The sequence below is a fragment of the Odocoileus virginianus genome, chromosome 21 (genome assembly GCF_023699985.2).
Source record: "Odocoileus virginianus isolate 20LAN1187 ecotype Illinois chromosome 21, Ovbor_1.2, whole genome shotgun sequence".
Classification (NCBI taxonomy): Eukaryota; Metazoa; Chordata; class Mammalia; order Artiodactyla; family Cervidae; genus Odocoileus; species Odocoileus virginianus.
In genome coordinates, this window is record NC_069694.1 from 15,041,453 (window position 1) to 15,065,014 (window position 23,562).

The window sequence follows — 23,562 nt, forward strand, 5'->3', positions numbered from 1 at the left end:
TTACCATGTACTTTTACAAGATAAACCATTTGAAATTCAAGAAATCCTACAAGCTTTGGCCAAATGCAATTAATCACACACTTTTGAAAGAAAAGGCTAAACTCAGAAATTGACTTGCCCAGTTTTCATAGAATTATTATTTCATAAAATGAAGTCACCAATGAAGATTTGGGGGATGTTTGTTTGATATTGCTCTTTGGAATCTCATTTTGCCCTCTCCTTATAACAAGTCATGCTATGTGCTCTGAAAACATACCTGTTTTTAGAGTTGTTCTGGCCACTTAACTGTGTGATGTTAGCAAAATTAATTAATCACTTTTTTTTCATCTTTAAAATGGGAATGATATAGATCTGACTTCTTGAAATTACTGAAAAGAGTTCGATAATAGAAAGTATATCAAACAGCACTTGGTATTAGTAAATGTTCAATAAATATCGTATACTATCATACTTTATTATTCTTATGAATTAGTCTTACTCCTTATTGTAGTATTGCCCATACTTCATAGTCTAGTAAACAAAGGATATTCTCCCTTGCATTGGGAATTAGTTATAGAAGGCGTGGATGGCTTCTTCCTTCAGTCTTTTTTTCAGGCCAGGTCTCTATCCCACATTTATCTCTCTCGCTCCTTCCCCTACATAACTTACTGTAATGTGGCATATAGGCTTGGAGAAGGAGATGGCAACCCACTCCAGTACTCTTGCCTGGAAAATCCCATGGATGGATGAATCTGGTGGGCTGCCGTCTATTGGATCACACAGAGTTGGACATGGGCTGAAGCGACTTAGCAGCAGCAGCATATAGGCTATAAACATAGATTGTATATGGAATGAAATTAAATGTCTCTTTCCAATGTGCCAGTTTTTTATAGACAGGAAAGATTTTCCCCAACCACTAGGTTACATGAAATGTGACCCCAGTAGCTGTGAAGTAAATCTCTAAGGCCAAAAAAGAAGTTCATCTTCTTCGAAACCTTAGCGGGATTGTCTTCACCCTTCTGGGATTCAAATGAGTTTCAGAAAAATGGCTTTATTTTACCTATACAACCTGATGGGCTAGTGCTGATCTATGCAAAAGGAAAGAAAACCTATTTCATTTATTGTTACTTAAAGTGAAGAAACCTATTCAATATATTTCATCAGCAATGGAAAAAAAAATGGGGGGGGGTGTGGGGAGGTTGGAACCCATTGAGGACAGTTGCAATTTCTAAAGAAGCTTTTCTTTAACATTTTTTTTTTCCCTGTAAAATGTTTATAGTGTGGAAGCTTCTGACAGGGGGAAAAAAAAAATTATTGGTGAGTAAGTTACCACTACTACTCCTTAAGATTCATTTTTTTATATTCATTGTCCTTTATGTAAAATCTTTCAGTTGAAAAGTCAGCAAAGAAGAAAGTACCGAAAATAAACACATTTAAATGAAAGTTTGCTTCTGGCAGGAAGGTTGTGAGGTGATCAAAAGGCTTAAACATATAAACACTTGGTAGTATTTTAAAAGAAATTTTAAACAAGCATGATTTATTTTTTTCCAAACCAACTGTGCCTTTTCAAAAAGCTGCATGTGAATGAATAATAACGTGGAAGCAGCATTTTTTCTCAAAGAGATACATCTATCTATGGATGTGTTATGATTTAAGATAGAGTTACCGACTCAGAGCTAAAGTTTAGACTAATTAAAATATATAAATTACTTCTCTTCTGATCTCAAGGAGAGAGGCACAGGCTGGCATCAGCACAAGCCATGCTCTCAGCAGGAGAATTATTATTATAAATGGAACAGAGCTTCAGATATTACAGGAATGCACGTGTCAAAATATTTGGGGCTATAACTATAGACAGAATCAATATAACAGACACAAGCATCATTCTCCCCTTTGATTTTTCTATTAAGTTGAGCTGAGAATACCTCAAAGAATAATTATTTCATGTCAAAATTGCAGGAAAATTTGCATTAATCAGTAAAGCAATTTTATTTAAAGAAACATCCTACTTTAGTGACATTTTGTTATTGACTTCTAGTGCATTTTTTTGTTTTCTCAGATTATATCTCTATTCCTATTTAAATCATGGATCAGAAACTAATTGGATTAGCATCATTGCAAAAATCCTGGCCTCTATTCTCTAGACCCATCTAAGTAGAGCCTAAAATTCTAGCAAGGTTTTTTTTTGTTTGTTTGTTTGTTTTCATGCCAATTTACTTTAAACGAGACAGTCTACATTAAATATCGGAGCACTTTCAATGGTGGGGAGAAACTGCTGGACTATTAACAGTATTAAATAGTGCACGTTGCTTCAAAGAGCAATAGTCTGATTTGGAAGTGTGTGAACATGTGCTGGGGTAAAATGTGCGTGGTGCCAGAATGCTTATCATTTTATTCCCCTGAGACACTAATATATACCTAGAGTTAAATTTTGACTCTAATCATGCCTGCCCTCCTTTGCCCCTATGAGTTAAATAAAGATTCTCTATTTTTCATTTAACATTTTTCAAGTATGTGCCTTTATAAGTATGCTGGTGATTCTCCATTAAAGTGAAAAAAGCTAGATGAACAGAAATTTGTAAGGGTGGAGAAGGTATTATTTGCTACGGTTGTTTATAAAAGCAAAGCAGCTTTCTCTACATATTAGAAGAAGCTACGTTCTATCATATTGACTCAGCAGCCCTGATTTTTTTCCTCAAGAGTTTATAACTAAAGTAGTACAGTCCAAATGATGCTTTTGTTGTTTGGTTGTTGTATACAATTCTTTAATTGGACTTCAATATTATACTTGTTAAGAAAATATTGTGTTAATCATAGAAGAAAGGGTAAATATTTTTGTTCCCAATATCAAATATGAACATATTACTGGATTTTTCCTTTCATTTATGTAACTACTCCCAACAATAAAAAATAACCCTGAAAGGTACTGGTCCAAACAGCTTCTCTATAATCAGATTTCAGTTCACCCTTCTTCACCTCACGATTTAATGGCTGTGTTAGTAGGCGTCCTTTTTAACTTCCTTTTAAAGTGTAAATCCATGCTGGTAAATGTGTGTGCGAGCTGTGTTTCATTGAATAGAAGTTTGTGTGTCCAAACAGATTTGAAATATATATATATATTCATATATGAATATATATATATGAATATATATATATATGACCATCAAACACATCAAATCTATAACTAATACATAAAGACAATTGCATTATTAACAAAATTTTACATCTAAGTGAGAGAACTCCTCATATGACTGTAATTTGTACAATGATTATAAATAATACGCTGTGCTATTCTTAGTTGCTTTGTGGCTCCGTGGACTGTAGCCTGCCAGGCTCTTCCGTCCATGGATTCTCCAGGCAAGAATAGTGGAGTGCGTTGCAGTGCCCTCTTCCTATCCCCTCAAACATAAAATATGTTCTGTTAATCTTATTTACTACATATGTAAAAGCATATGATTAACATTGTATTATTAAACAAACAGGTAAATGAATTTTAAAATATATGCTAAAGAAAATTTTGAACTCATATGTACAAATAGGCAATATTTGTCTTATTTTTTCTGTTCTTAGAAACAAAATATATTATCTGGTTTTGCCTAGTTTTAATGAGAACATAGGAGACAGTATGTGTGATATTTCATGGACTTTTTATTTGCCCACAGTCTTTTGTTAAGGGTGGCTATAATTTTTGAAAGTAACAACTTATGTTGGGTTTAACTTATATTGGGCATTTTTATCATCAACTTGCTTTCATCTTCAATACCACCACTCACAGTCCTAGTTTCACCATCTAATTAATGCATTTCCTGAAGTTTCCCCATCTTTATACAAGTGTGTATATGGTGCCATACATAGACTCCAAAATACATAAGATATACCATCATTAGTTAACACTGAAGACAACGATAATAGCACTTCCATTTTGTTATCATTTTATTAGATATAAGAGCTAATTTTTTGGACTACACCATTTTTTTGTTCCAAACTCAGTTTTACTAGATTTTATGTAGATGAACCTTATGCTGCCACTTCTTTTCATTTCTCTTTCATTCTTTTTGTCACACATTTTGTTTGTAATGAGGAAGAAAGACAGGCAAGGAGAAAGAGAAGGAAAGAAGGATGGAAGATATTCATAAGAGTAAATGAATGCTGTGTTCTGCCATTTAATCTACCTCAGACTTAATTGAGCCCTTTCCCCATTAAAAAGAGATTGGGTAGCTAAGTTTTACATAACGTGAGCCAAATTTAAGACCTCAGAAAATAATTTTCCAGGATCAAAGCTATTTTAACTGCCTATCTTCATGAAATATAAGAATTAACAGGTTTGATGCATTGAAGATATAAGACTTTAAGAATACTGTAAGGGAAGGCCAATACATTTAGGTATGAGCCAGATGTCTATCTTTATATAAGGGCCTTCAGATAGTGAGAGTGCCTTTGTTCCAAATTGAAAACACTTTTTGAGTCTGAAAAAAATACTCTCCTAGTTTGAACACCTACTGACATTATTTTCTAAATGTTAAAATTGACAGCAGAAAGCTACTGCTGTTTTCTGTAATTCTGTAAAAGTCTTTGCCCACTCCAGCCTACTCAGTTGCAAAGCTAGTCCAGATGGGACCATGAAATTTTTGTAGCAAGTTCTACAACACATAATTTTGTTCAATAAAGTTATTATGCCACACACAGCTGTATACTGCCATATAAATGAGCACATGTGCAACAGAATTTTTGTACTATAAGTTTTATAAGACTAAAATTGAGATTATATGGCCATACACAATAATTTATTTGAAACATCAACATGTGCCTTGCTCTAGGGTTACACAAATGGTGCCATTTCTTTTCCAAGGGAAAGAGTTTGTCATTTAATATTTGGTATTAACACAAATGTTTTCCTCAGAATTATAATCTAAATTAGGTGATTTAAAATACATCAATATATCATTAACTTTTACTTTAACATATTAGATCTATAGAAGAATCAATTCTCCCTAACAATGGTGAAAGAACCTAATCACTCTCTAAATTTGCTTTTAATTAGCATCATCTGCATTAATTGGTATAGCTGATAGCAAAACAATGCACTGCTATTTTATATTTAAAATGTAATATGTCTTTTAGTCCCATGTCTCTCTGAAGGAAGCTTAGCCATTTTTCTGCAATGCCTTAGTAAATATTTTCAGATGTATTGCTTAAGAATTTTCTCTAGGAAACTAGTTATGCAAGACTATGTATGGGATGCAGTAAATTTCCAGGTGACTATTCGGTCTTCTTTATGTTCCAGAATACTCTGAAAAATATTTTTCTCTCTCTTCCATCTTCATCCTCATAATTCACTAATTCTCAGTCACATTTTTGAGTATTGTAAAGAAAAAATGTACGTAATCAGTAAGAAGCTGAGAAGGAAATAAGGAATCTACCATTTATTCTATGTCATTTCTTGCCAAAAAAAGTCCATAGAGTCAAAGCTATGAGTTTTTAGTAGTCATGTATGGATACGGCATTTGGACCATAAAGAAGACTGAGTGCCAAAGAATTGATGTTTTCAAACTATGGTGCTAGAGAAGACTCTTGAGATTCCCTTGGACAGCAAGAGGTCAAACCTGTCAACCCTAAAAGAAATCAACCCTGAAATTCATTAGGACTGATACTAAAGCTGAAGCTCCAATACTTTGGCCACCTGATGTGAAAAGCTGACTCATTGGAAAAGACCCTGATGCTGGGAAAAAGTGAGTATGGGAGGAGAAGGGGGTGACCAAGGATGAGATGGTTGGATGACATCATCAACTCAATGGACATGAGTTTGAGCTCTGGGAGATGGTGAAGGACAGGGAAGCCTGGTGTGCTGCAGTTCATGGGGACACAAAGAGTGGAACACAACAGCAACTGAACAACGAAACAACACTTTTTGCACACATTATTTTTCACAATAATTATGAAACATAGGCAATATTTCCTAGTGGGAAAAAATGAAAAATAGAAGCAAACAAATAAAAACCTAGAGCTCTGAGAAGTTAAGTGACTTTCCATAGGTAACAGAGCTAGTGTTCACAGCCAAGTAGTGTTATAGTCATGGCCATATTTCAGGTCCTCTGGTTCCAAGTCCAAAATGTTTTCCTCTATACCATAGATTCTAATGGTGTTTTTGCCCCTAGCCAGGCTCTCTAAAGCAAAACTGTAAACAAATTAATTACATTCTCCGGTTCAATGAAGACCAAGATTGGTCTAATCAAAATCATTTCCTTATATTTGACCATAGACCCATGCTTTTTTGTAATGACAGCTTCCTGGACAATTAAATATTTTTGAAAGCACCTTTTGAACTAACCCAACTCTCCTCTTATATATCCTATCTCATTTAATGGCATCACTCATTACTTAGCTCGTACAATATAAATTTTAGCTCTTCCTGATTCTTCCATCTTCCTGATCCCCAAACCTAAAGAATTCCTCAATTCTATTTCAACTCTAGAAATCTATCTTTAGGGAAGTTATCTTCAAATATGAGTGTGCTTCAGATTCTCTGGTGAACTTGTTAAAACATAGGTAGCTGGAGGTCACAAATGTTTACTACCTTGGTTGTGGTGATGCTGTTATGCCCAAACTTAGCAAGATCTATACATTAAACATATGTAGTTTTTGATATATGAATTATATCTTAATTAAAGCAAAAATGGTTGTTAGACCCTGCATCAGAGGTTTTCATCCAATAGGTCTTGGATGGAGCCCCAGAAAATTGGCATTCTTTGCAAATTTCCAGGTGATGTCAATGCATCTGATCAGAGGACCACATTTTGAGAGGCATTAGTCTAGTGCATCCTTTCATTCTTGTCAACTCCTTGTGCCAGGCTCTCCTCAAATCTTGACCAGAAAACCACAAAAAAAACTATCAACTATTGCCTTTCTCATTCCCATTCTCTGTCTATCCTGGACAATTTTAATAAGTGAAAACACAAATCTGATAAAATCACCCAACTAATATTTTTTGAATCTCTCCAATGGTATTCTACTGACCAGAAAACAAGGTAATCACTTTCACCTTACAGTTTTCACCTACCACATTCTTCTATTTCTCCAGGATGTCTCCCTTGCATAAAATGCTCATCGTAATCTCAATCTGTCCAACTCCTATTGAACTTTCAAAGTTTTTTTCAAAGATCATATTTTTTGTGTTAAATATAGCCAAATGCCTCCTAGCAAAGTTCATAATGTCCTATGGTGATTTCACATTGCACCTAGTACTAACTCAGTTGAATTTTTCACTATATTATATTTAATTATCACTTTTGATCCCTTTTGGGGGTTTATTTTTATGAGCCAAATTTTCCACTAAAAAAAAAAAAAAATTAATATCTTCAATGTTTCCCATCCCCCATTACAAATTAGGAGAAACAGACAACTTGTTTGGCCTGCTGACTTTCCTTCATTAAGTATTATTTTAAAATGACTTGATTACAAATATATCATCCAGCATATATTATCACCTCCAACATGCTTGTTAATGTAGAGCCATACTGAGGAAAGAGTTCAACATTATCTGCATGAATTTAGAAAAACAACTTGTGTAGGCATGTGTCTCTGAGATACAAATGTCTAAATCAATAGACAGTTATTTTTGTGTGATTTAAGTCTTTTGTCTTCAAGTATACACAGACTTTATCTTAATAAATGCCTGAGGATTTGGCCTATCTTTATCATCAGTATTAAGGATCTTACCTGTCATGAATATTTGAAATTTACTACCTTCCACACTTATGCTTTCTAAACATAGACATAAATTCTAATTCCATCAAAGCATTATCTCTTATACTAAATGCATTTTAAAACCCAACAAAAGCTCCATTCAAACTGATACTGAAATTATTAAGGATTAAATGTACAGCCCAAATCCTTTCCATCCATGACACAACTTATTACTAATATTATTATATAATTTAAAAATAACTTGCTATATAATGGAAAAGACAATGTTATAAATTTCAGAATTACAAAATAAATGTATTTTGTTCTCCTCAAGCACTTAATTTTACCATATGTATCTTTAGCTGGTACCTTTCCCCATAAATTACCTACATTGGATAAGGTAAAGCTTTCAGATTGATTGATTGATTTTAATTGCTCTGGTATGAACAACAACAACAAAAATATCCTGCATATGTTTAAATTATCATGTTTAGAGTTCACTGATTTTACTGTCATACTTCTGTGACAACTGGTGGCCAATTTATCTTTGTCGAATAAACAGGATAAATTGAGAGTTTTCTAAGTCTAGTTAAATCATTTTCATTACTGATAAGAAAGCAATTTGAATATTGCAATAGGGAGTATAATATCTTGAAACATGGGTTTCATTTAAAACCATGGATTATCATGTTTGGAAAAGGCTTTGAATCATTTTGTTAAAAAAGGAAAAGGCTGGGGCCAAATTCAGACTTCTAAGGACTACTCTATCCTCTGTTATCCCCAAATATTATACAAGCCATGATGAACATGTCTATAATCAACTGTACTTTAAAAGTAAGATTGATTTTTCCCAGGTATCTGACTAGGTGAAGAGATGTTACCACGTCTCTGCCAAGTTTCTACAATTTCTTGAGGAACCCACTTGTCAATTCACAGAAGCATGTCCCAGGATAAGCTCAAAAGGGCTGAGGGCGTGTGCTAAACTAACAAAGTCTCTCAGAGAGACAGAGAAGTGCTTTGTCTCTACTTTATTTGGCTTTGTTTCAAAGCCTTTTCATTTTCATGAAAGTTTTACTCAGTCTGTCCGTGTTGAAAAATAGGCTTGTCCGCTGGAATTCACATTCCCTTCCTTCTCATAGGGCTGCTGTGCCAATTACTACTCTACCTGAGGATCCTAGCAAACAATTCCACATTCTGCCGGCTTCCTCCCTCATTAGAACCACCAAAAGGAACAACGCAGTTGTTCCTTATGTCTGGTCTTTAGCTATGAGTATTTGGGTGACACAAAAATTATCTTAAGCTTTTTCAAGACTTAAAATGATAAGAAGTAGTGCCAAAAGGAAAACATTGGAAAAAAAATCTGAGGAAAATATGGACTTTTTTGGTGTGAAATGGAGAGGAGAGGGAGAAGGAAGGAGGAAAGAAGGAAGATTTTATATATTTATCTATTGTGCTCAGTCATGTCTGATTCTTTGCAGCACCATGAACTGTAGCTGTCCACGGGATTTCCCATTCAACAATATTGGAGTGAGTTGCCATTTCCTCCTCCAGAGGGTCTTCCCGACCAGGGAACAAATCCACCTTTCTTGCATCTCCTGCATTGGCAGGTTACCACTTACCAGGTTACTTACTTACCACTAGCACCACCTAAGAAACCCCATATTTATCTGCTAGGCTAAATATAAATATATGTATGCACATTGTGAGAGGCAGAATGGCTGCCCAAAGATGTCTATGTCCAAATCCCAACCTGTGATCCTTTTAGGTTAAGGGCAAAGGGAGGTTTAAAGTGGCAGACCACTTGACTTTGCGATGGGGAGACTATCCTGAATTATCCAGATGGACCTAGTCATAGGGTCCTTACAAGCAGAAGAATGAGGGAGGCAGAGAGAGAACTGGAGGGATGCAGCCTTAGAAGCACTTTCCCTGTGATGCTTTAAAGATGGAAGAATGGGGCCACTCGCAAAATGTGAAATGGTAGCCTCTAGAAGCTGAGAAAGACAAGAAAAAGAATTCTACCCTAGAACCTGTCAAAGGAATGCAGTCTTCCTAATATTAATACTTTGATTTTAGTCCAGCAAGATCCACTATTGACTTCTGACCTCTAGAACTGTAAGATACTAAATTTGTGTTGTTTTATACCAAGTTTGTGGTAAAATTAGTTCAAGCAACAATAGAAAATAAACATACATGTACATACACTTGCCTCATTGTTTATCTTTAAATTAGAGAATTTCTCTTTTGTGTTTAAAGATAAACACCATCCACGTCAATGCCAATGCACAAATATAATTCAAATCACACATAAGAGTCATAAATATAATGTAAAGATTCCTTGTGTCTCTGTAAAGATTCCTTGTGTCTCTGTTTAAAAAATAAAAGGAAACAAGTGGCATTAATTCTAATATGTTTTACTCAACCTCAAATATACAAGAATGTATTGTATCTATATGTAATCAACACGCAATTATTGAGATATTTTGCATTCTTTTTATTGGCATCAAGTCTTGTAAATCTGACGTGTGTATTATAGCACATCTCACTTTGGACTAATCACATAATAATTGCTCAATTATCACAACTAGCTAGTAGCTGCTGTATTGGGCAATATAAATCTAAATATTAAGATGTTTTAGTTTCTGAAGTCAATTTTGGTGATAGCTTTGAATATACTTATGTGGTTAAAAAACTATAATATGAATTTTTATCTGTTTTTAATAAAGAATAGTGATTTCTTTATATATTTTACAGGGAAAAATTTTGACTTAATCAAGACACTAAACATAAACACAGAAATGTAAATGCTGACAGGACCATATCAATCTATGAATTCTTTTAAAATAAGTAAGTAGAATATTTAAACACCATTCAAAAATTTAGGTGGGCATGTTGGAAAGCTGATCTTTGAGTCACATTTAAATTTGGGTTTTATCATCTATTTTTCCAATTTGAATTTCTTTCTACCTATTCTATTTTTATTCTTACAACTGAGGCATCAAATGTTTAGTGCAAAACAAACTAAAATAAAATGAGTTTGCTTCTTTACATTTACTCTGAATAGCTGCTTATTTATATCACAGCACAGCTGCCACAAAGCTATCATGGGTCATGGTGTCTGCTCAGAAATAGGAAGCTGAAATAGCCAAAATATTACAGGTGAAAACACAGGTATATCAGAAGATCTTTTTCCAGCGCTGGTTAAATTCTACAGGATTCCAATTGCTTATAATTTGGGATAATCTATACAAAGATAAACTGCATAGTTTATTCTTAATATGATTTAAATAAGCATTTTAAATAGACATATCACAGAAATATAAGCAAGTGTAGATTATGGGAATCAATAATCCTGAAGGCTTTTATTTCAACTTAAGCAGGTAGCAGGATTTTTCCCCATTATTCTTGTTTTCCTAAATAGAGCTGACACTTCAACCAGAATTTTAAGTAACTATACTGATATTTGAAAATCTCAACAAGGCAATGCAGTCCTTTTCACTGTCTATATATACATTCTATCTAAATGGCTATCAGCCTAGCATATTTTTTTCCCCTTTCTAGTTTCCGAACTTAGATCTTTAGGGATGTTATAAACTGAACATATGCCCATACAGAAACACCCTCTTCTGAATATTTGGTGGGCACTGTAGTGGGTTTGTTGTTGTTGTTGTTGTTGTTTTTAGTTTAACTTTATCCCAATCTTCTGTTTAATTTATAATGAGCTAAATCTTCCAACTTGAGACTTTTTTTAAAGGATAGTCACTATTGGCAAAAAAACCTTAAATTGATGTTCTTCAAAGCTCTTAAAATATTTTCTTTATTGTACAATATAAAAATAAAACTCCCACTTGTTTCCCCCACCTTCCCTGGCTTTAGTTTACCTTTCCTCTAAGGCTGTAACAAAACCTAATACAGTCTAGCTGATGCCCAGATATGGGTATGTTATTTTTGACAATTGTCTAATATTAGGAATTAGCAAAGCCTTACACTTTATGAATGAAGTTATTCATCATTATCAGTCTCCATAGTATCTTGCCACTCCATGGTCCTTTCACTCTCTATTTTAACTCAGTCTAGGTTGTAGATGCATTAGCCCCAGAGGCACTATGACTCACTTTGGAAAAGGAAAACACAACAACCCAATTTCAAAATATATGAACACCTTGCTCCTTAGATTTACTCCAGAAAACTTGTCAACCACAGTATTTACCCATGGAGGACCTTCTAATGGAAAATGCGGAAACTAGACTCAGAAGAAACATAGGGTGGCACACAGCTCCTACAACTTTACATACGGCGGGAGTGACAAGAACTGAACATCTTAGGAAGGTCTGCTGCTGCTGCTGCTGAGTCACTTCAGTCGTGTCCGACTCTGTGTGACCCCATAGACGGCAGCCCACCAGGCTCCCCCCTCCCTGGGATTCTCCAAGAAAGAACACTGGAGTGGGTTTCCATTTCCTTCTCCAATACATGAAAGTGAAAAGTGAAAGTGAAGTCGTTCAGTCATGTCCGACTCTTAGCGACCCCATGGACTGTAGCCTACCAGGCTCCTCCGTCCATGGGAGTTTCCAGGCGAGAATACTCCAGTAGGTTGCCATTGCCTTCTCCAAGGAAGGTCTGAGTGGCAGACAATTCCTGGAAATTGTTTGCCAAAAAGAGTAGGAGATAGCCTTCATCGCATATTGACATTATGATGCAGTTGGGGGAGAGAGAACTTACTATTGATGTGTGTATTTTAGTGCTAGTCAATTTTTTCCATTCCAGTTTGTAATGTCAGCTCTTTCTCTTTCAGCTGATGTTGTTATTTATAAGATCACAGATTGAAAGCTTCTCAAATGGTGAAGACTATTCCCTAAGTTTGGCTGAAATTAGGAAATTGGCCCCAGTTGAATTGGCCATCAGCCACCAGGTACATAGTTCCACAGTTTTACTACTAAAGCAAAAACTAGAAGTTTAAGAATAAAATTTATTCCTCCTTCCTTGGGACAATTCTTTAAGCATTTGAAAACAGTATCATTTTCTCCAAACTGTATAAGATTGTTTCTATGCTGAGGCACTCTGTAAGATCACCACATACCCTTATGTGGCTAGTGGAGAAAATGCTAAAACCCACAGACCCAGTTTATATTCATGTGGGTTGGGAATTACCCATTATTAGCCATGCAGCAGAAAAGGAAAAAAAAAATCCTTTTAAGGATACAAATCCTTCTAAGGATACACTGTACTCAGAAGATCCCTTACACAGCATTTATAATGATACTGGCTGACATGCTAACATTTACAGAACACTAGAGAGACGTTCAGTGCTATATGCTTTGTAGTACTGGCTCATTGAATCTTTACCACAATTCTACAATGTACAATATGATGGTTTATTATTTCTTCCCACAGAAGCAAATAAGGACTTAAGAAGATTAGTCATTTCTCAAAGTCACTCAGGTAGTCACAGAATTTGATCTCATGTCTACTTGACTCCAAAGCCATGACCTTAACAATCACAGTGGAGAAGTTTTAAGGACAACTCCATGGCTAATATCCATAAAATTTTATATGTGTTTATTGAAAATCCACTAATGAAATTTTATATTATATATATATATATACACACACACACATGCTTATGCATATATATACATGTGTGTAATCCTAATTTGGAAGATATATTTTTATTATATTCAATGAAGAAGGAGATTAAAAGCACAGAAACTAAGACAAGTCATCTGATATTAACAAAAGGAGCAATGAATCTTCAAAAGAATGATGACTAGTTTTATTCTTTGGAATCTATTTCAAAGGCTAAATTGAAAACATTTAGTCTTGTCTTTTAAAATGAAATGAGAACATGAGTATCTAAATCTGCTCTGAGCAACATGGTAACCACTAGCCAAATGCGTCTATTGAAATTTAAATAAAGATTAAATACAATTTAAAAAAATTAGTTCCTGTCACATGAGTACCAATCTAAATGGAACTAAGGATGAACTAAGCAATGTTTTTATCAAGGCTGTTCTACACGAATTCTTTCCCCTTTTGTAGTCACTGTTCTCTTTCCTCCTCTCACAACCCTGCACTCTGAATGAGACAAACTCTTTGTGATTTTCACATTATCTTTAACAGGATCCACTGGACAAGTGGTCTGCTTAAATGAAAATGAAGATGGGCAAAATAAGAACTGACAAGAAGACGAGGGTGAGGAGTAAAGCTCAGTTTTCTTTTAGCATGAGCCAATGGTATACTTCAGGAGATAACAATTTAAGACACAGTTCATTGATGACTTGAGTACTACCAGGAAGAGGAAGTGTTCTAAAACTTTTTTTTTTTTTTGAAAAGCATGACATTTGAACCGAAAGAAATAGTGTGAGTGAGACAGAGATGAAGTGATGAACAAGCAATGAACATTTATATCAATAAAATCGCATTTTAAAGTAAGGAAAATAAATTGTCGTCTGTCCTTACTATAGTCAACCCTGATTATTTTCATTATATATATAAAGAATTTTAGATAGTTTTCTATAATCATTATGAAAACAAGGAGATGGGCTATTATGTTTAACAATTTCCGTAACTGACTTATAAACGAGTTTACATTTTCAAAATGGGAGGTTGAATAAGATGGTAATTTCAATTGTGAACTCATTAAGAAGTGGACTCAATTTATGCTTTCCCCCATTTTTAGTCCTTGAAAATAGTTTCAATGATAAAGACTAGTATCAATGGCATCATCATTTTTAATAGCGCTAATGATCTTCACAATCACAGTAGCATTCAACAACTTTTATAAGGCTGTTGGAATTTATTAGTGATTTGCTTGTCTATTTAATGCCTATTTGATAAGGCTTTGCCCATGGTAGATTGACTTAAATTCTCTTGAAACTTTGCATTGCATATAAAGAACACATTTACAAAAGAAATTTCACAAAAGAAATTTGTGACTAATTTGAAAAAAGAAAATTGATTTTTCAGAGGCACTGATTGGAAAGAATCAGAATCCTTTTCTTTCATACGTGGAGGTTAAGAATATTTATGCAAAACCATATTTTTTGCTCCCTAAGTATACAAGTTGTGAATGTTCACAGGTGTGGAACAGCAGAATGCTTGATCTTATTTAAAACTACATTACATAAAAAATTCTAGGTTTAAAAAGAATCAACCAAGTAGTGTTTAATATTTATCCTCAGTATAATTAATGTTATAATCATCAGCCTAGTAATCTCTATTTATCAACATTCTAACCTAGTTAATCACTGTATTATATGTTCACATACCACATACACTATTGAGAAACTTTTAAGGAAACTGACAGTATGTGCATACATTCTAAAATATTTTTTCAAGTCACATCCTGAAGAAAAACTCTTAATAATTTGATAAAGTAATGATTGTTCCATCTCTCTCAATCTCTCTCCATCTCTTTTTTTATATCAAACCTTTCTTTTTATAGTCAGATGATGGGTAATATGTGGAAAATATACAGTGCCCTCATTCAGTCACTAGCTACTCTTTTACTTCCTTAGCTTGGCCACAAATGTCTAATTCATTGAATGGCCTCCAAAACATTGCCTCAGGGCAGGCAGGAGGAGAAGGTGGAGCTCAAAGTGTGCTGTGCCTTCAAGAACACTGCCATTGTTTTAGTACCTGCAGTTCCTTGGAATGGTGCGGCACCTGTAAAAGGTTAATGAGCATAGAGACTTTCAGGCATAATGCAAATTACAGACAGACATACACAGACATTTCATTGATAAACAGACAAGCAACATGCACGCTGCAGGCACACTACAGGTGGCAGATATTACTGCAGCTCCACCACTGGATGATCTTGTAGATCATGTGTATAAATGTGGTTTTTTTTTTTCCCTGTGAGATAATACTTTCAAGTACTATTTTTAAAAAAAAGGAAAAATCATTTTTCAACAGTTGTCAGGTATTCTTGTCTTATCTTGAGTTGTAATCAGATGTTTATGTCATCCTTTTTGTTACAGGTCATTAGAAATCTCCTCAACTTTATCAAATAAGTCAATTAAATAGATCTTTGTAAAAAGGTTCATTCTTTTTTAAAAAAGCCTGATTCACTTCCATCCAAAAAGTATTGAATTCATAATTTAGGCACCTTTTCTTCACTATATTTGATAAACATCTTTACTGTTAAAAAGAAATCATGGTCTAAATAGTCTGCAATAAATATCTTAAATGGATTCAAACTCTCTGAGCTATTAAAAAGTTCAGTCAGGACTTTTTGATGAACTCAATTTTTCAAAAAATCAAGCTGTCAGGTTTTTTTAAAACTCCTAAATTGTTTGTCTTTAAAATTAATATTCATGGCTGTATGAGAATCATCAAGCATTCATGTACATGCATTAATACTACCATCATTGCAGAGGGCCTGCAGAGAAAGAGTTCTTCCATTCCCAGTTTCAGTTCTTAAACAATCTCTTGCTATTTTAGCAGCACTCAACACTAATACAGAAGTAATCAAATTAGCATTAGCGGTTCATGTTGCAAAATTCAATTTGTACTGCTACAACATCAAAGTAAAAATATTTGCATATCAAAAGTAAAAGAGGTGGGATTTAAATTAATTTAGTGTCTTAAACAAAATTAAATAGGCCTTGATGGTAAATTAAATGATAAATAGTTCACAAATACCAAACTAGAATATATTTATATTTCTTTTTAAAAAATCCCAAGGCCTGTGTACTAAATGCTAATGAAATATGAATATTAGAAAAAGAATGGAATATGACAGTGCATATGGAAAATGTTGGGTTTCTCATATTCTGAGAATTCTGTTTAAATTTCATTAAGACTGTAGTGTTTACAACTGTTTATAACTCAGAGTATGTAGGTGAAAATTCTATTATCTATCCATCTAGCATAATACATTATTCTAAATCTAATTATTACCAATATTTTACCATGTAAGAAAATGTAGTGGCTTTTATACACTTGTGGGCATAAACATGACAAAATACTTTGACTTCTAAGAAATATATTCCTTTTTTAAATCACCTGCTATTATCATGACGTTTCCATCTGCTTATCACAATGATTAAGGTTTTAATAGTCCTTTCTCCCGTGGTGATTCATATGGCCAAATTGGAGAAACACAGTGTTTTTACGGGTGGATATTTTCATGTAACCACAAGTATGTGCTTCTCAGGGAGGGGTAGGGGCAGATGATGTTTTCAAAGCAGCAAGTCAAGCCTTTAAAATAATTGATATTTCTGCTTTAGCTCAGAGACCTAGTGAATGACCACTGTTTGCAATATAATGGACTCCCTGAACATTAAATAGTCCCTAATGTACCTGGGGCATTATGCTCCTTCTTCCCTGGCAGCATAGTCCCAGCCTGCCTGTTAAAGTGCTTCCTAAGTCATTAGTAGGTAACTCTGCACTGATATTTTATTTTTTGTTTCTTATTCCAACTAATGTTTAAACTAAAACATGTTTCTATGGTACTACCATGCTTTCAGATATTTCCAAAATATAGAAATATTTAATGCATTCAGACTATTTTATCTTATATGCCTACCTGGAAAAGAAAGAAAATGCTATTTTATGAGCCATTCTCATGATTTTAAACAATGTGATCTAATTTGAGAAATACTAATGACAAAATTTCCCAGAGATATTATAAGTGGTATCCACAACATTTTATAAGTACTAAATGGGCTTCATGGAGCTAACCTGATAGCTAGCTATACTTGGAAACTTTTAAGTTATTAGCCAGGTGCCCTTACAGAAAAGACATATCAGGAACAGATAAACAAGAAAAATAAAGCATTTTAAAGTGAAAACTTGGGAGGAAGTAGATATAGTTTATTACCTTCACCTAACTTCTAAATTTCAAGTGGTTAATCACATGATATTCAGATAAAGGTGAGCAGGTAAAATGACAAGTTTTGCATTTACTTATTAATTAAAGAATTCTTGTCCTTGGATTAAGTTTTGTTGCTGCTGTTTTTTGTTCACTTTACCCTGTGAGTTGGAAAAGCAGATTTTGGAGTATGTTACGAGAGTAACACTGGTTAGCTTCCCCATCATAAAGGAATAGACTGATGAAAAAGTCATTCTTTGTAATGTATAACCTATGAAATTGTAATTTCCATGTATGTGTGACGTATCACAATATGCTATGAGATATCATGCCCAAAGATAGTTTCAAATACATTTTGAATATATTAGAGTACTTTTAAATTTTAGGTAAAAAAAAATTTGAGTTGTACAAAGATCACGTTTGTCATTGTTCAACCATTTCTTCATAATGATACTATGGTCATTTTTGGGGGGGCAGGCAGGGATCATGTGAAATAGGGATTATCTATGCATTTCTCACAGATTTTGCTTTGCAGATTTGATATAACATCTACATAAAAGTGAATCATTTGATAATCTAATGTGGATACAGTATTTTGTTCATTTGCATGCTTTTAGAAAGGCCCTTCTAACTAAAATCTATTTTCATGGGAAATAATAATTCTCTTCTCAGGAATACAAGAGCTTAATTTTTTAAAAAGAGAAAAAAGTGACCTTTTGGGAAGACAGGACAGAGATCTGAATATTAATGTAATCAGTAGCTATCATTTAGAAGACAAGGCAAAATCATCTGCAGACCAAAAGAAACATAAACCTAGATATGTATGACTCAATAGAAATTATTAATGGAAGGAAAATTTCAACTTAAGAAACACGTGGATTACATTTTCCTTGTTTTGAAGAAAGATTAAAAATACCTATTTCAAGTCTCTTAGCTACTTCTGGTAAGAATTTAAGAGAGTTACAATAATTAGTATAATATACTTTTGGATTATGTCATGTTGCATAGGAAACTATTCTACTTTATTGCATAATCAGGAAATGGTAGTTCATCTATTTTTTGTTGTCATTCATTTAAAACTACAAAGACCAAAAGAAATAAAACTAAATGAAAGGGTAGTGAAGTACTTAAAATTATATAGTTCAGATCATCTTTTACAGATAAGAACACTGGAGTGCAAAAGGACAGTAGTCTGTTCAAGGTCCCACAACTGGCAGCAAAGCCAGGAGCAAATCACTGATTTACAAATTTCAAAAATTAAGAAATGTTCTTATTTCAATATGAGAATGAGTAATTCGAAGGAAGATCAACTGAGAATTGATGAAGATCTGCTCTATGATAGGCACTATGATACATCCTTCATATACATTTTTTTCATCTCACCCTAATTCAGGAGGTTATGGATTTTATTAATATTTTTAATGAGAATACTGAATATCCGAGAATCTAAGTAAATTGTCCAAGGTCACAAAGCTTGTAAGTTGATTGCATAGTTACCACTAAAATCCAAAGTGTTCCTCTTTTCTATCCCAGTTTACACATTAAAATAACTAAAACTGAAGGCCAGTTCTATAATCAAATTAGTATAGAATAATATTTGTTGAAATAATGAGAGTGATGATTTATAAGTTCCTGAAGAGGAATCAAATACAAATTCAATAAATACTTAGCTGTACTTGCGGCTCAAAACAAAGACAAATGAAACTTCTTAGCAAGAGGACAAACAATGCAGAAATGCGCCCTTAACTTTCTTTGAATGGTGTTACTAACCTAGCCTTGCCCCAAATGACTAATGTAGTTCAAGTTTGAGCAGAATGTCTTTTCATACATATTTAGCTTCCTAATGGCTGTTTTTTTTCCTTTTCCAATATGAGAGTTTTGTTTGGATTTAACAGGCCTTTGCCACATTTTGTTGGATTATTTTATTGCCCATGGAGATCTCTGTAGTTGGAAATTTCATTGCCATAGAAAGGAGTAAGCTGGTTGCCTTCGGATGCCTTTAGATGACGATAAAGGATCCACAAATAATTTTTCGAATTACACATTGACAGGCATTTTTTTCTCTTGGGTATAATTCAATTAACTTTGCTCTCATTGTATTCTTTATTTGGGAAGCCTATATTAATGATTCCAAAATCACAGTCTTCTAGAATTTGTTGAGAAGGCCTTAAACATTTGTGACTTCAACTTCTTTCTGTTTATGTATGAAGAAAATGAAGACCTGAGAAATAAATTTGGATGAAAAAAAATTTCCAAGTAAGAGAAGATCCAAGACCACATCTAGTACTGATGAACCTATCTGCAAGTCAGGAATAGTGATACGGATGTAGAGAAAGGGTTTACGGACACAGTGGCATAAGGAGAAGGCGGGACAAATTGAGAGGGTACTGTTGGCATGGATACACTACCACGTATAAAATACACAGACAGCGGGAAGCTGCTGTCCAAGGTAAGAAGCTCAGCATGGCGCTCTATGATGACGTACGGGAGGGATGGGAGGAGTTGGAAGGGACGCTCAAGAGGGAGGAGATATATGTACAGTTACAAATGATTCACATTGCTGTGCAGCAGAAACTAACACATTTTGAAACAATAAATCCTCCAACTAAAAAAAAAAAAAAAGCCTATGATAAAAAGAAAAACAAATCTAGAATTCCTAATCCAGTATTCTTTCCATTCAAACACAACCTCAGTGATAGACAAACACTCCCCTAGCCAAGATTCCTAGATATTTAATGATGAGAAATGAAGGCTGACCATTACCCAAGAGTGCCATTTTAAACAGACTTTTCTGTTTCAGTGTAGTGCTATTTATGAAGCAAACCTTATATCAAAACTAACCCCTCCACATTGATCCCTCCCCTCAGCTAGCCTTTACTTTCTGCACAGATGAGCCATGTTATTGTTTTTTGTATTTCCTATATTTTAAAAAATTAATGTATTTGAATGTAGAATGTATTTTACTGATTCCTTTATTTCTCCAGCTCTGTAAACAATGAAATAGTTGTTCTTTCAAGTCCATCAATCTCAGTACTATAGACACTAGTATAAGATCACTACGAGGTATAAGAAGTCTTAGAAGTGTAGGCAGTCTTATGAATTTACTACAAAACAATGTGAAATGATTTTTGTTAAATCCACACAAAGACTTTCTTCGACTCAATGGTGTGGGGGACTGTTACAGCACAGAGTGTCAACAGACAAACGGAAATACACTGTTACAATGCTATTATTAGTATTTATAAGAGCTCTAGTGCTCTTGATCAATGAAGCCACATTAATTAGTTTCAGGATCGTATTCTCACTTTGGCATATCTACTAGCACTTCCGAACATGCAATTAAAATATTTCAAAATGTCACTTATGCTCCCATACTACAAGAAATGCATACTGATATGGCCACTTGATTTATACTAGGACACATACATTTAGAAACAAAATGTGTTAAAATTTAAGGGTTAAGAAATCTCTCCTACACTGCTTGCAATAAAATCTGATGAAAAACAAAACTATCAATGCTGATGCAAATGTATAATGATAGTATTTTTCTGAGTATGAAATATTTCCAGTTGTATATAAATGATCCAATCCTGGTAAGTTTGCTTTGCTTTTATTTTGGAAAATGTAAATTCAGTGAGAATTTTGGGATAATCAGAGAAAGCAGATGACTTTTTGGACTTCTCAAGTTAGCTCTCTGTTAAACAAACAGCGTCATTGATTTGACAGTTAGTAACCCATGTATTGACTTTAAAACAAATTACCATTCTCTCTTAAATTATGGGAGATTGATTTTCATCTTTGTCCAATAAATACCAGAAATCCTTTGATTCATACTAAGAATGGTTTAAAACAAAGTTGATATATTTTCTGTTTTCTATTAGAAAATTACAGTATAGATTAGATAGATGAAGATACATGTATACATATAAATATAGATGTATGTGTATATAATAACAACAATATTTTCCAAATTCTTTGGCCAATGTGATATCAGCTTGATATCTTGTATGGATGTAGTCAGAGAGCAAAGTAAAGCTACACAAGGGACCCCCTGCACTCCTTCCCTGATCTCAGAAAGAGGCAAGAGATGTCTGGACACATGTAGAGGCATGTTGCTAATGGCTTTCCTATACATGATAAATTGAGTTTTGTGAGAAGAACAGGTTGTATATCTGGCAGATCCCAACTGCAATTAATGTTTAATGTTTAAACCACTGAAACATTTTTCTTCTAATCTTTAACTCCTCAAAAATCAATAATTCAGAAAATCTCTAAATTCCTCTTTAATTCTGAAGGAATGTTCTAGGTGCTATCAGACCTAGACTCAAGTGCCCCTCCTATCTTGTAGATAGGACAGTAACAAGAAATGACACTCAAAAGCAGAGTGGATGGAGAAGTTACTGTTAAATGTGAAGGAGATCAGTAAAGTAGCTGAAAAGAATCCTTGATGGCATTTAACACATAACGTAGCAGTCCATACATAATATGAAAAGGGTTAAGGGTTATTTTATTAATTAATTTAAAAAGGAGGATTTGAAAAGGGATTCTCAAGTTAGGGATTTGGGTAGAGATGCTAGCTTTGTTCTAAAGATCAAATCAAACGTGGGTGTCAGGCTTGAGAGGCACCATGATTTTATCTCCTATGGGTGAGAAAATAGTGGAGGTTATCTTGAAAGAAAAAGCCGGAGCATAGATAGATCCACCAGTAAAAGTGGGTGGAGGAGAAAGAAAGTGAAAGTGTTAATGGCTCAGTTGTATCTGACTCTTTAGAATCCCATAGCCCGCCAGGCTCCTCTGTCCGTGGAATTCTCCAGGCAAGAATACTGGAGTGGGTAACCATTCTCTTCTCCAGGGGATCTTCCCAACCCAGGGTTCAAGCCCGGATCTCCCACACTGCAGGCAGATTCTTTACATCTGAGCCACCAGGGAAGCCCAGGGATGGAGAAGGGAAGTGGTAAAAACTAGGACAGAATCTGGAGATGGGAGAGTTTACTGGAAAGATTTGTGAACACTCCTAAGGAGAGTGGCGCGTGAAAAGGGAAAAGGAACTAGAGAATGACACGCGTCTCCAGTGTTCCCTCTTCTCCCTTCCTGCCCTCCCTGCTCCACCGCTGCATTTCTCCATGCTAACAGAGTCCATGCACCAGCAATAGAGTCAGCACAGAACCTGGCCGCAAAGGGGAGTGAATAGTACTCTAAACTGTAAAAAATATGAATCCTGACTATCTCTATACTGGGGAAAAAAAAGAAGAAGAAGAAGAAGAAGAGCAACATTAAAAAAAAAACCTCAGTGACATAGAGCACAAAGCATTTTCATATCAGTCAACACTGGCATCAGAAGACTCCACATAAAACAGCAAGGTTAAGAAGGGTGAAAACTTAATCCTTTATTATTCCTGGATGCTATATACTAATACATGAACTGATACACTCTATTAATTTAAAAAGAACAACTTTGAAGAGCTTGTACTTTACTCAGTGATGGAATATGGGCTTTTTTATTGTCTGAAATTGATTTGATTTCTAATAAAATATTTGCTTCAACCTTGGAAAGCAAGGCAGCATATAGCTCAATGTAAGACATTAATATTATGAAAAACTGTGATATTTTCCCATGCACTTCAAAGACTCTGGTGTTATACATCAAATTCATGTCCCTTGTAACTAAATCTGTCATAAATCTAGGCATCCAAAAATGAAATGTGTTTCTCAACAATAATGTACTGTCAATATCAACTTAGTAAGACTTCAAATGCTACAACACTTTCTGGTGGTTTTTAAATTCTTCACAAATAAATTATTGATCTTGGCTTTTGATAATGATATTAATAGAATATACAAATAGGAAAATGAGGCATGGGAGGGATTACCATATCCCAATCATTGGAGCTATACTTTTCTTTTAATCTTTCATGATCATAAATAAATATGTAAACAGAACCAAAGGTAAATGAATATTCTGATAAATTTTATATTCTGCTTACACAAATTAATCAAACCTGATTCCATTTTTAAGAATTTAAGAATTATTGAAAAATTTGAAACTTCTAAGAATTAAAAAATAAGCAATTTAATTATAATCACTAGAA

General features: G+C 34.2%; 1 protein-coding gene across 8 annotated transcripts in view; it reads right to left on the bottom strand.

The window, feature by feature from the left end:
* Positions 1-23,562, bottom strand: part of PCDH7 (protocadherin 7) — a 449,641-nt gene that overhangs the window by 150,568 nt on the left and 275,511 nt on the right. Inside the window, exon 4 of one of the 8 annotated variants that reach the window (XM_070452063.1) lies at positions 15,295-15,321. The exons of the other annotated variants lie outside the window; for them this stretch is intronic. Coding sequence (XP_070308164.1) covers positions 15,295-15,321 — 27 coding nt within the window. The remainder of the gene's footprint in view (positions 1-15,294; positions 15,322-23,562) is intronic. 8 annotated transcript variants of the gene reach the window in all.